The following is a 14,970-nucleotide window of genomic DNA, read 5'->3' on the forward strand; positions in this document are numbered from 1 at the left end:
AGTTGGCTGCAGTGCAATTAAATTATTTTTGTCCTCATCTTTTTCTATGTAATGAGAAGCTGTGAGCCAACTCTGGATCCAGGACTAGCCTGCCAGCCTTATGCTCTGCAAGTACAGCTGATAGGAGTTAGCTGCATTTGACAGTGGGATTTTAGAGACAGCAAGTTAGCTCCTGAGAGACTGACATCCCCTAAAGGTGGTGTTAATATTAATGGATAGTTTCTAAAAACTGCTACCATTAAAGTGGTAGTAAATACTTTTCATTGGACCAGGCCATAGATTATTTTTAAAAAACTGGGGCAAAACTACTTTACATTGTAGCAATTATAGACTACCTCTGTGATCTAAAACCAAAGCCAACTCAGAATAGAAGAGCAGGATTATGGTTTGAATGGCTTCTCCCACATGCCTCCTTGTTTCCCTCACCATAATTTTGCAATTAATTTGCATTCATCCTCCAGTGAGTTGAGAAAGCAACAGGTAGAACAAATTTGTTACCTGAGGTTACTCACTTCCACCTAAGTACCACACTCAGGTAAGTCCCCAAGGCTCCTGGCCGTCAACAGGCACAAATGAGAAAAGCCCAAGCCAGTCAGTCAGTTGTAAGTGCTTCTGGAAAATAGGTAAGAGCTACATTTCCACTACGATTTTAGAACCTACACCAAACCCATTGTACAGTCTAGAAGATATCTCTAATTACTTCTCTAAGAAAGATATTTTTTGAGAACTTCCCTCTTCGATCAGACCACAATGCTTACAAAGGTGGTAAAAAGAATCAGAAAATTTTGGAGAGACCTAAGGGAAACCCTGGCTGCATTGCTGCTAATTATGTTTGCTTGAGGGAAGAGGCTGGTGAGCTATGATGAGAGAACTGCCAGAGAGGAATGGAATCAGGCATTAAGTTCTGTGTAATGCAGCTCCAAACATTTGAAGTTATTTGCTTCTTTCCTACAGGATTCATGTTTGAGGATTTTATAGGCAAAGAGTGGTTTGATGATAAATCAGATTATATATTGCTTTATATGTCTTTTTCTAATAAAAAATTTAAACCATGTATATAAAAATGATGTTGTAAATTTCTCAATATGAAAAATAACTTTCTTCATTCTTCTCCTTTCTCTTACCAACAGACCAAAGTCTATCATTTATAAGCAGTCTTCATGAAGCAAACATATCCCAATAATGATTAACAACAAAAATCTCTTCATATAGGTGAATCACTGTACTATGGATCATGGCAGGGATTTGTTACAAGAGCGCTTAGGATGAATAAAACCATGTTTTCAAATGCCAGTAAAATCTCAGCAGCAGTAAACCCATCTATTAAGTACCCATGAGGACAAGTTCAGCCCATTTTGTACAAATGAAAATGTTCTTCTTTGTTTAACCTACATTAGCTTTTCAGAGAAAAATAATCCTCATATTTCATAGTATAGTTAAACAAGAGAAAATCCATTTCATACAATTTTTTGATCTTCTCAATTTGTTCTGAGTTCAACTGTCTGAGGTATTCCAAGGTGATATCACCATTAGTTCGTTTCTCTGAGCCATACCTCTTCAGGCTGGGGTACTGCAGGCTCTCTGGTGCACCAATTGCCTTCAAAACGTGCTCAGAATCTAACCCAAGAGTTTCATACTTGCCCAGAATATCATAGTGAATGTTGCAAGGATCACAGAGAAGAAACATTGGTTTCCAGTGAATGTCAAGAGCATTCATTGGTTTTGCTATAATGAAGCTGACAAACTCCTGGAAACTCACTTTTTCAGAAGAATTTTTGTTTTTCCTGAACATTGCCCTAATCTCATTAGCAACAGTGGTACTATAGTATGGCTCAGAGTGCAGAAGCTTGTCTCTGTAAGCTGAAACCAGCCGTTCCAGGGGATGTCTGGTGAACATCACTTTGGTGTAATTGCTCAGAAATTCCTCTTGTATAGGGGGAGGGTAAGCAGCCATCCTTTTGATCAGTGAGGTCTGGTGGATGTGGTCATGCTCAATTTCAGAAGCTTCCACTTCCAAGCCTGCTTGGAGAATGAAAATGGTTCTCTTCCAGTTGGAGCAGCCTACCTTGGGCACCTCACAGTAGATAAGTTTATGTTTGTGCTCCACAAAGAGCTGGCTTGCTACAAGAGAATCCAATTTGCTTCTTAGTTTAAGAAGGTTGTTCTTCTGGCAGACAGAAGCCAGTGTGTTTTTACGATCATTTTGAATTGCCAGCCAATCTTCAGTAGGAACACGAAAAGAATCTGCAACCAAGGAAGAAATTTAAACTGTTTGTGTGAAATAGACTTAGATAATTCTCTTTCTCTTTGTGATGACCAAAGAACTCGAACTATCTCCCTGCATGCCAAAACAAGTAAGTATTTTTTGTTTCCTGTCTCCTGACTACTGCAGAAAAAATGCAAAAAAATGTCCTGCTTAGTGAAAAGTTCTTTAAAATGAAAACTGTCAACATTAGCAATATTACTCTCAGAATGATGGATGTTCAAACACTTGTAATATCAAATGCTTTTTGTAATACTCTTCTCCTAGTACATTACTAAGACAGCCACCACAGTGACAAAGCCTTTGATATTTTAACAGTTTTTCTTACCTGGTCATCACAGCCACTTTCTAACACATTTAAGAAGGGTGGAACTGGTTCTAGAAATGGTTAAGTTCATAAATTCTTTACTTACCCATTAGATTTTTTTGTTTCAGACTGAAAAATCCAAAAATAATTATCCCAAAAATAAAATTTGGGAGAAGGAAAACTAATGCCTTCTGGTTCATATTCTTTTCAGATGAAGGAGAGCGATGTAATCTCTAAACTGGAAATCTGCCTTTCTGTCAACAAGGAAATAAAATACATATTTTGTACGACATATAAAAAAGATGATGTGATATTTTCATACACAATTTAAGATAGCAGAAGAACCTTTATGCCCTACTAACGCATGCCTTGCTAACATGTAAGCATTCTCTAAAGAAAAAGACTCATGTTTACACAGTCAAACCTAATAAACAAATAGCATGACCATTTAAAAGTATTAAAAAGAGTTCCTCCTTTCTCAAAACAATGGACTGTGCATGAGCAAGTTCTCCTCATTTCTCATGACTTAAAGCAGGTGTTCCCATTAACTAAACTCATCTACCCCTTCACACTGTGCAAAAGTAATAAAATAATTTAGAATTAAAAATGTTATTTTTTTAAAAAACCTTGCTTTTTAAGAGTCTGGGAGTACAGTTTTCTGGAACCTGCAACAGGCCTAACTGCAAATCTAAGGATGAGAGTCTTCCTCTCCGCTGAAGCTTCCAATGCATAAAAATAAATCAATATTCAGTGCAGCAGAAATTCTTCTACATTCCAGCAGAGAATTCTAACTACTAACAATTGATTAATTCTCTCATTCTCTCTCTCCTAAAGAGACTGCAGAGTATGCACGTGCTGCTGTTGCTGCTGCAGCAGAAGTCCCCCAAAATGGTGCATCATGACAGGAAGTATGTAGAAGGAGGGAAGGCCAATGCAGTGCAACACTCAAGGTATTTCCTCTACTCTACTCATTTGTTACGTCCCCATGTACTTCCTGGAGATAGAGCTCTCTAAATTTCTCCATGCAGTCTTACTGTGTTGCTCCCTTACAAATCTCTTCATCCGCATGTTTTTAATTACTTTTTATTCGAAGTAGCGAAAATAAGTGCAAAACCATAACTGCTTGCAAACTTGACTTTTTATTTCTGTCCTATAAGGAGTGCATCATAAAAAAGTCAAGTAATATTGTCTTCTTTTTTTTTTTTTTTTGACTTTTGATTTTTTTTACCCTTAAGCTGCTGGCAATAAAAAAATAATCCTCACCTGATTTCTTGAGGCTACAACTCCAGGTTTTTTTGTTTTACAAAGATGCAACAGGACCACTCTGGAAGTTATTTGGGGTCCCCCCTGCAGTGTTGATGTACATAAACCCCAGCTGCCAAAATGGAAATGGGTTTCTTGTGTGCTCTGAGACAGCAGTAGGCTCATCTACTAGTAACAGTAGGTTATTTTAGCACTGAAAATGCACTTGCACACAGAGACGCTTTCAGGGCTGAGGGGTGATTATTGTATCCCACACCAATATCAGGATTATCTTCAGACTCATACACTTAGCAGCATTACTAATCATTAATTCTCTCTTTTTGTAAGCATGACCTTAGAAATGAAGAAGGATAACTACTCACTATTTCTAACCTGTATACATCAACATGAACAAATCTGCAGTTGCATATTTTAACTATATACTTGTGTCTACATTAAACTGTTACAATATTCATTCAAATGAACACAGTATTTTTACGCACTATGGCATTTAGCCAATATTTTTGCATTTTCTTATTTGCAAAAGACCATTGTGAAGACTACAAGAAAATGTAGGTGTTGATCTTTTCCTTTAACTTTTTCTTCACTGTATGTCAATTCTCCCTTTAGCATGTGATATACTGGTTTCTTAGGCATCAAGCAGTTTTCAAAGCCTGCTGAAGTCAGTCAGATTGGTCATTGATCTTATCAGGTCCAAAACAAAGTGATTTTTTTTTTCCCAGAAGTGGTGTAGATGTGGAAGACCACATCTACAATTTCACACCATTTAGCAACTAAAACTAATTAGACTAAATAATTCTGTACAAGGAATCCTTCTTAGAGTATGCTTAGGAGAAAAAGGTTGGGTTTTAGTTACCTGATATACTGTCACCTCAGGGTAGTTGTTATCATACTTGTCTCAGGAATCAGAAATTTTACCATATTTAAATATTTTTATCATGTATAGATGTTAAGCAACAGTTACAGAATATAGGATCTGCCAGAAGGCACATTTCATGTTGAAACATGTCAGTGAGTTATCAAAGGCAAATGGGAGAGAGAGACCTCCTTGAGGCAAGAAGCTCATCAAACCCAGTAGACAACTCCTCTAAGACATTTAAGCATATTTGTGGAAGCAAAAGAATCCTTATTCAGGAGAATGGCCAGACAATAAGGATGAATAGAATGAGCTCCAAAGTGACAGACTAAATCTGTCTGGACCACTTGGAAATCTTCAAAATGCAGACTAGTTGTAATAGCTATCATGTTCCACCAAGAAGTGAGTGAGGTCAGTGTGACAATTCAGAGAAGCTGCTACCTGAAGGTGAAGTCCGAAGGCTACTTCTCAAAGTGTTTTCTGATGGAAGATCCCAGTATGGGGTTCTGTGTAACACAAGGTCTTCAATGATGTAAAATACGTAAGGAAAAACCTGAGATATAACAAGGAAAGAAAACTATGAGAACCATTTTGTCAGAAGAGGGATAAATAACCTGGAAATTAAAAAGGAAAAAAACAAAACAAAACAAAACAAACAAACAAAAAAAAAACAACTTTGTAATGCATTCACAGCGTCAGTAGATCTGATGAACTTTTTCTCCAATTACTTCACTTAACATCTTTTACATTTGTAGTTGTACGAGGAAATGAATGAATACTTTTGTTTGCATTTTACCTCATCCTGCCTTGAATTAAGTGTAAATGGGTAATTACAAGGCAGTCCACAGCCAAGGTGTGGTGAATATATCAACACAACATCTTTTAACAAATACCCTAGTTTTGGTGTACCCAAAGGGTAGCAGGATGGACCACCAAAGGCGAGGCAGAAAGATAGTACTATAGGACTTGAAAAAAAGGTAGAAATGTCCTCTAACTTAACATTAACAACAAGAAGTCAGAGATCTAAATGCCTCTTCGAGCTAACATATCCCAGATGAGATGAGAATATAGTTAAAAATAAAAACAGGGTATTAACCTGGTTTGACCTTGTTACATGCTGTAGTGTGTTTTTTTTTTTTTTAATTTTGTTTTTAATGAAAAGTATAACATTTTATATATAGATAATAGATAGAAAATTTATAACAGCCCTACACTGCACAGTTGGTTTTTGCTTGTTCTTCAGATCACATCATTGTAAGTCACCATACATAGCTAGCTACTGCTTACTGTTCTGAGCTCTGCATGTCTTATTGGAGTCTGCAGATTTCATTAGAATTTTAATTTATTTTTTTTCTTGGACATTAATAAACTGTAAACAAGGTAGTGAGGGGAATGATCCTCAGAACCATTTAATGTAAAACCATTTCAGAAGCATTTCTATCAGGTTATGAGATTGAGGCCTGTCAGTTAACCAGCATTTAATTCCTTCCACACACATCCAGCTAACTTATCACTTTGTAGCTTAGCCAAAACATGCTGCTAAGTCAAATGCTTTATACAATTCTAAGTCTACTATAATAATTTCATCACCTTAAACAACCAAAATAAACAAAAATAAGTCAGTTTGCACAACACAAAGTCTTTATGAGAGCACAACCAGAGCAATTGTTCAAGCGAAGAGTGGTAGCACATGGGGAACAGATTACTGTAGAAAACAGTGTTAATCATGGCATTTGCAGGTAGGACAAGACAAAGGCCTTAAGCCTATAATCATATGCATACTTGACAGAGCATATTGCACACAGGTTGAAGTTCTTCCTCCTGCCTCGCAGGCTTATTCCTAGGTACAGACACTGAAGGAGTAGATTGTTGCCTGTAACAGGTATCAATGATATCCTGTCTCATCCTTGTACTGTTAAAACTGATTTATAATAGCATTCCCTAATTCTTCTCCTGGAACTGTGGAACCATTTTAATTGAAAAATCTGCAGTTTTGAAAGTTGAAGGGTTTTTTCAGTCTTAAAAAAACAAAACAACAACAACAACAACAAAAAAAACAGTGTGGAAAACATCACTGTGGTACTTTTACAAACAATTAGAAGTCCTATAATTAGAAATACTGCATAACATTAAGTCAACATGTATGACACCAATTACCCAAGTATAGAAATACACCCATGCAAATATTTGTGTGTGTGCATGTATATTTATATGTGTGCATTTTTAAACTATATGTATGTTTATAAGTATATATATACACATATATATACATATAGCTCAGGAATCCATTAATATCAGTTATACTGGCGTATTATTTGCTCCAAGTAAACCAACTAAGTAGGTTGATAAGTCTCCTGGCGATAAACTTACAAAGGTGTGTCTCAAGACACCTTTTTGGCAAAGGCAGACCTTGGTTACAGCTGAGCATATGTGTGAGTGTCTGCACTCTACCCAATGCAATGATAAATTGGACTTACAGATTAAAAGAATGAAATGGCAACAACACTTACGTGTGTTCCTGATACATTTGAAGCCAGAGGTGAAAACAGGTACGAGTAAGGCAGCCCTGTGGAAGGCAGGGAAAATCTCTGTAAACAGATAACATTCTCAGAAGCTGGGCCACATTCTCTACTTAAACTCTGTTAATCCCTTCAAAAAGACAACTGTAAATATATGCATACCAGTACGTCTGTGGGTACATAATAGGTAAGGAGGGGATGACGTATAGAAACCCCCTGAACAGCCAATATAAAAAATGAACAGGAAAAACAAGTTCTGAGCATACTGTTTTAACATGGTGAAACACCACTTGCTTACCCAAATTCACAGGCTTCCCATTCCCATCGAACTCATGGATGGACAGGAAGGAAGGAGAGGCCAGCAACCGGAGTCTGAGCAAGTAGGCTTCCCTGCTCCATGAAGAGGAAAATAATTAGTGGATTAGAAACTTTCAGCAGGCTGCAGATAGCCAAGGGCTCATTGCATGAAGATCAACATCATCTGGGTCATTTTGCTGACAAGAGTCTCACTTGCAGCAGCAGCAAGGGCCGAAAGGTGTTACAATCCTAGAATATCCCAAAGTGGAAGGGGCCTACAAAGGAGCACCGAGTCCAATTCCTGGCTCCATACAGGACCACCCTCAAATCAAAACATTTATGAAAGTGTTGTACAAACACTTCTTAAACTCCAGCAGGCTCGATGCCATGACCACATCCCTTGGGGAGCCTGTTCCAGTGCTCAACCACCCCCTCGCAGTCAAGAACCTTTCCCTAACCCCCAGCCTGACCCTCCCCTGTCCCAGCTTCATGCCGTTCCCTCAGGTCCAGTCACTGTCCCCAGAGAGCAGAGCTCAGCGCCTGCCCCTCTGCTCCCCTCGTGAGGGAGCTGCAGGCCGCCATGAGGCCTCCCCTCAGCCTGCTCTGCTCTGGGCTGAGCAAACCAAGTGACATACATCATCCCCTCCACACCCTTTGCCATCTTTATTGCTCTCCTTTGGACAATCTCTAATAGATTTAGGCTTTTCTTATTGTGACACGTGAAACTTTACACAGCACTCGAGTTGAGGCTCTACCAGCACAGATCAGAGTGGGATGATCCCTTCCCCTGACCAGTTAGCAAAGCTGCATGCTCTTGCTGCACCCCAGGATACTGTTGGTCCTTTTGGCAACCAGGGCACACTTCTGACTCGTATTCAACTTGCCATTGACCAGAAACCCCAGATCCCTTTCCATGGGGCTGCTTTCTAGCCTCTTGTCTCCCAGTCTGTAGGCATATTCATGAATTGCACCATCTCTTGTGCAGAAGCCAGCATTTGTTTGTGTTACGTGTGAGGAGTAACGTAGGACCTGGACTGGGGACTACTGAGGAAGAGTCTGAGAGGAAAATCCTACAGAGACGCACATTTCATTGAAGTGAGGCATTTAATTCACCACCGTGGTCATTCTCAGACTTCCATTACCACACCAGGTTTCTTTCTGGCCTCAGGAACTGTAGTGCTACCTTCCTCACAGCCAACATTAAATTCTTCATTATTTTCATTACGTCACAATTTTATGTCTATCTTCTAGCTTCTTCTCCATTTTGTCCCATGAAATCTGCCTGACATCTGCCCGTCTTGCCTTCAAAGGCTTTTCTTTACTTGTAATTTCTCATGCAGTATTAAAAGTTCAACTTTAACTTCTAATCAGTCATAGTGCTACTCCCTGCTAAAGATCAAATAACTTCTGTTATTTCCCCTTCAACCTTCCCTCTTTAGAAGGAGTTTCTGAAGCGCCTACAAATCTAGTGTATTTTTCACCTAAAATCACTCCTTAAAATTCTGCTTTCCTGAGATGCCAACACCAGTCCGGCTGCCAATGTGCTAAGACTATTACCAACTGGCACACAAAAGAGCAAGTGAAAAGAAGAGCCGTTTGGGGGATGAAAAGAACCAAAGCAAGGAGAGAAAAAGAGGACATGCAAAAAGGCAGCACAGTCTGACAGAAAAACTCCCAGAGAGGCAGGGAACTGTAACCTGAGGACGAGCGGAGGAGCTGGGGCCATGGGAAATAGAAACACAGTGTAACCTGCTCATATGATGCTGTGGGAAAGGAAGGCTGAGAAAAGGAGTGGATGAGACAAAAAGAATAGTTCAGTGAGGATTCAGAATAAATACAAGGAAATTAGTACATAAAAGAATATGCAAAACAATCCAATAAATTACCACAGACTTTTAAAGAGGAATGAGTTTAAGTGCATTGTGGTCATGAACACACACCTTACCATAGACCTGAGTTGTAACTTGTTTACTTCCTGTACTTGTATCCAGAAAGGTCACGGGGTTTTGATTTATTTATTTAATATGGCCACTTCCCATAGATATTTCCAGTGAAGGAACAGTGAAGAATGGCTCTTTCTGTAGGATGGGCAGCTGGGAGCCAGGTGCAGTAACAAGATGGCCAGCATGACAGGGCCTCACCGGCCTGAACACATCCCCACCACCCCTGAACAGCAAAGGCCTGGAGATGGTGGCCAGTTCAACCAGGAGACCAGATCATCAGGGCAGGCTGTGGTGACATGGGCCTGCAGGTGGGGATAGGGCCGGGCAGGGTGGTGGGGAGCTGGAGCCCGGCCCTGCTGCACCTTGCTGAGGCAGCAGCTGACAGCCCTGGCGGCTGACATGGGGTCCTGGGGAGCCCCGGCGGGTGGGCACGGTTAGTCAGAGCCCCGTTTGTGCTCTCAGGCCCTGCTTGTGTTCTCTTTATGAGAACAAAATCCACCCCTTCTGTGTGGTTATACCTGGAAATGGCTGCAGGGCCTTCTTATCTAAACCGTTAATTCAAAATCCTAAACACATATCAATTGCCAGTGAAACCACTGCAATACCAGTCATGGGAGAGCAACCTCCACCACTCTTTCTCCTAGGGAATTTAGATGTGCCTAAGAAATTTGCTAAGGATGAAGAAAGGGAGAAAAAAGTACACAAGAAAAGCTTAGAACATGGTGCACTCTTGTTTCACGGGACACTGGGCCTCAGAATCCCTCTGCTTTTCTTATTGTATCATTAACTAGGTTTCTGGCTTCTTGCACGTCTTACAGTTCCCTCTCATATTTATCTTCTCAATTACTTCCAGTAATAGCAATGTCTTCCTTGTCATTCAGGTCTACCCACCTCTCCCTTCCTGCTTTTCACATCCCTGTGTAAACTTGATTCACTCTTTCCAGTTGTTTTACATGGAACAGCATAGACTTATATAGACTTAACAGCATAGACTTAACACTATAGCAGTGTTAAGTCAATCTCGAAGAAGACAAAAAAAAAAAGGCTGTAACTGTTAGAAACAGGAGTTTGGAATAACAAAAGCAAACAGGTTCATAGATTTGAGGAGTATTTTCTGAAGACTTGATAAATTGACTAGAATGAGGGGGAGACTGGGACACACTGCATCTGTGGTTCAAGAATTAAATTGCCAGTGCAGGACCCAGAGGCAGACAGGACTGTTCTTTATTGACACGAATTGTTAAAACATTCCTCACAGACTGAAGTTTATTCGCAAGTTCCTGTTGCTTAACACATGGGCCCCTGGCAACCTCCTGGTTGCTGTTCATCTAGTCATATCCCACTTGTATTCCCTCCACTAGTATCCCTGTGCCATAACTGATGAGAGTGATGATCTCTCATCATTTTCTACTCTTCAGTGCATACAAAGTGTCCCTGCTAAAATTATTTTTCTTTTTTTTTGCTCCCATCTCTTCCAGCTGTGCCTGTCATTCGAGTGTAGTATCCTCACTTTCAGGTTCCAACACCATTTTGACCAAAACCATACCTCTAATCTCATGTCCTCCAACTTTCCTTTTTGTTCTTCCCCCAAGATTCCTGTACAGGAATCATGTTCAAATCCATACATTCATGTTTGGTGCCTACACTTTAACAGAATTTCTTCTCCTGAAATAGCCTGACAAAACTGTGTATATGCATTTGTCTCTTTCTACAAGAATCTAGGCCTATTTTTCCTTTCCTTTCTGGTCTCTTTTGTGTTGCAGGATAAGATGTTTGTCAGAAAGATTGTTTTAGTCTGTTTCCAGGAAACCTGTTCCTACATCTTACACTATGGCACACGAAGCATCAAGTATTAAGAAGTTAGAAAATAGTAGGGTTAAAGTAGTGTGCAAGCTGAATCACAGAAAGCATAAGATGAAGTATCTACTGGCTTTAAGCATCACAATCTTGAAACTAAAGACCTTACATTTCAAAGTATTTAACATTACAGTACACTCTAAGTTCAAAATAGTCTTTCTGATCTAGTTACAGATATGAATGCTTAAAAGATATGCAAATCTGCTTCTGGAATCTGCTTCAGTACTGAGAAAATGGAGAAAAGTCAATGAAAAGATAGTTGCCTCACACCATATGGGAATATTCTGGCAGATAAACTCTCATCATAAAACCTCTTGCCTGATTCATTGCACAACTTCCTTTTTCTGCTGCAGATAGCAAGGATCCTATTGCACAGCCCTATAGCACCTCAAGAGCAACATCCATCTCCTGTGAACTGGGTGTGTCACATTGTGTGTAATACCCTGTTTCTTTGGAGAAAAAAAAAAAGCATTGAAAAACTACTGAAAAATGTCTTAATGCAGCATCGTAACGACATGCACAAAAATCATTGTCAGTGGTGAATCATTTAGCTCCCTTGACCAGTCTTGTAATACTCACTCTGATGGAATAACCAACACAGTGGCAGCAGGTAATCTTCTGAACAAACCTGGTGTTGGCAAGGGTGAGATCCAAGCTCATCAGAATTGTCTGCTGACGAGTAACAAAATGGCAGGACTCAGGGGCATTGGATGCCACTGCTGGCACTGGTGCAGAGCGGTCCCTTGCACAGCTTGACCCTGCTTCCCTTGCCATCAGCGTGGCCTGCCTGGAGTCTTCCCCTCCCAGTACCCCCAGTGCCACCTCCCTGCACCCCACTCCCCAGCAGCCCTCCAACACTGCATTCCCTTCCTACTGGACATGCATTGGTGTGGGCACCAGTGCTCCTCCATCAGCCCCCACTCCAGGTGGGGCCCCCTTCTTCCCCAGACCCTGTTTTGAGTCCTCAGGCTTCTAACCCAGTCTCCAGCAGATCCTCACCTCCAAAAGGCATCCTCGTATCGTTCCCTGTCAGTTTGCCCAGCAAATCCTGTTTTCCAGCTTCCCAGACACCCGTCAGATCTCACCCTGATGCCGGTGTTCAGTCTTCCCCATGCACGAGCCAGGTCTTTGCTGGCTCCCCCGGCCAAACTCCTCCCTTCATCTCCTCAGTCAGTCTCACAGCCCCCCACACCAACCGCAATTCTGAGCCCTGCTCATCAGATCTCTCTTTCCTTCCTCTTCCAAGCCTCCCACACAGCCCTGCTGCTGCTCCCGTATTTAGCTCATTCCAGGCTCTGCTCTCCAGCTCCTCTAGCAATTTTAGTACCTCTCAAACTACACTGACACATTTTCCTTTCCATTCCCTCCCACATCAATTTTCACACTGCTCATCAAGGCAGTTTCTTTCCACTGATTTCTTTCTTTCAATCTATTTTGCCAGTGATCCCCTACACTTTCCAAAAACATCTTGCTCATGCTTGCCTTGTTATTTAAATTGGGTGGCTTACTTCTCAGTTTACTTCTCTGTGCCACCACAATTAAGCAGAGGTTTCATTGAGAATATACAATATCCCCTTAACCTCATTTTCAAGTGTTTTTTCCAAGGCCTGCAAAGGACCTGGAATTCTCAGGGGAAAGGTCACCAGAACCATTCAATGTGACAAAATAAAAAAGATCACAGTTTCCAAAACAGCCTGTATAAAAATCTATAAAATATTTTTGCTGAAAGGCTTGTAAAAAATAATATCCTGAAGCAGATATCCAGCATGGAAATTTTCTGTTTAAACACTTGAAATTTGACAGAATCCTATGCAGCTGTAAACTGTATTGAAATGAGATGAATCAAGATGTGCATTGACCATAGCAAAGCCAGAAATCGAATGAGAGCCTCTCTCTCAGTTTCAGACACCAGAACCCTTGTAGCATTAACTTTTAGCTGGGTGTTCAACACTCCTGTTCTTTGGAGAGATTAAAGAATGAAAAGTAGACTGCCAAAATGCCTCTGTAGATTCATTTTATCATGGTATGATTTCAAAAGCTAAATAATAATGTCCCAATTTATTTCTTGAGATTCAATAGCAATTTCTAAACACATAAATGAAAAAAAAACACCACCACACACCAAAAAAAATCAAATAAATCTTCCTTTTTGATTTAGCTACACTATGAAAATGAAGGTAACATGAAAAGCTACTGACAATCCAATTTTACCAATCAGACAACCTCAGTGGAGATTACCACCACTCAGAGGAATGAAAAAATAGAAAACAAAGATTCAGAGAAAGAAAGAGATATATTAATTCCTTTTATGGCTGGGTCTGCAAAGGAAAGGCAGAAAGGTTTTATCCTCTCCTTACCTGAACTTCAAGTCTGGGCAAAGTGTTTTTGCATCCCCACAGTTGCCTTCCCAGGGGAGCATCTGAAACACTCTGCATATGCAGGATTTGTTGTCTTTTTGATTGAATGCCCGGCAAAAAGATGCAAGTGCTTCCCTGTGAATGTTTAGGTGGGCATCTCCTGTTGCACATCACAAAGCAATGTGCTGTGTCTGTCTCTGAGCGTAATAGCAGCATTTAACCACTCCCTGTGTATGGTCTACAGGAGCTGTCGGAGCCTGCCAAGTGCTTCAACAGCAGCCTGCCAAGAGGCTGCCTGCTAAGCAACCAAGAGGGAGGATGGTTGGGAATATGAGGGTAAAGGTAATTTGGTTGAGGGCGACTGTGATGTGATAACGTGTATTTCTGTAGATGAGGAACAAGAGGAAGCAGCAACTCAAACCCAACAGACTCTCTGTAAGTAGACTCCAATAAACCCTGGGAACCGGCAGGTAAGTTCTCATGGGAAACATGGCTAAGGCAGAAGGAATTCAGTAGAGTTGGCAGTTCCTTAAAGAAATGATGCTTAGGGTACAAGCACAAACAATCCCACACAGTAGGATAGGAAGTATGGTCAGAGACCAACTTGGCTAAGCAACACGGTCTTCAATGACCTGAAACATAAGAAGGAAATGTACAGAAAGTGAAAACCAGGTCAAACTGCTAAGGACAGGTATGAAAGAATAGCTCAAGATGCTGAAAAAAAGTCAGAAAGGATAAAGCATGAATTTAACTGTAAAAAACAATGGGCATAACGGATAGCAAGAAAACATATCTCTAAGGAAAAGAAAAACCTAGTGATAAATCTCTTGCAGAAGGCTAAAGTGCATTTTGCATCACTTTTCAAAAAAGGGTGACGTGTAATCATATAACTAAACTCAGTTAAGATAGACTCCACCTAAAATAGGAAAATAACAGGTCTGACAATAATTGAGACTGCAGATCACTTCATCCTCAGGTATGTCTCTACAGTACTTCTCCAGAAGGCCTCTCTATTGGTCATTGACTGTACTGACCAAGTCTCCCTCGACTCTGATAGGAGCCTAAACCCCAGCACAGATACAGATGGCTCTTTTATAGGTAGTTAAAGTTAGGTGAAATTAATCTTATCCATAGCAAAGGCTACGCCTGAGTAAGTGCACATGAGGATACCTTGAGAACAGAGTGAAGCAAATTCAGAGCTGTTAGCTTCCTCTCTGAAAACTCACAGAAGTCACATGAGAAAACAGAAGAGTTGAACAGAGCGCTCATCTTTAAAAAGCCAAGGAACCAGGAAGAGAACAATTCTGG

At 40.5% G+C, this 14,970-nt stretch overlaps 1 protein-coding gene across 1 annotated transcript; it reads right to left on the reverse strand.

The window, feature by feature from the left end:
* Positions 1-1,393: 1,393 nt before the first annotated feature.
* LOC311210118 (carbohydrate sulfotransferase 8-like) lies at positions 1,394-2,770 on the reverse strand (the record flags this gene model as incomplete). Its single annotated transcript, XM_084287907.1, has 2 exons — positions 1,394-2,244; positions 2,677-2,770. 2 exons carry the CDS (start codon positions 2,768-2,770, stop codon positions 1,394-1,396), a joined length of 945 nt encoding a protein of 314 aa, XP_084144033.1.
* Between the last annotated feature and the right edge of the window lie 12,200 nt (positions 2,771-14,970).

The sequence above is a fragment of the Netta rufina genome (assembly GCF_964035555.1).
Source record: "Netta rufina genome assembly, chromosome: 5".
NCBI lineage: Eukaryota > Metazoa > Chordata > Aves > Anseriformes > Anatidae > Netta > Netta rufina.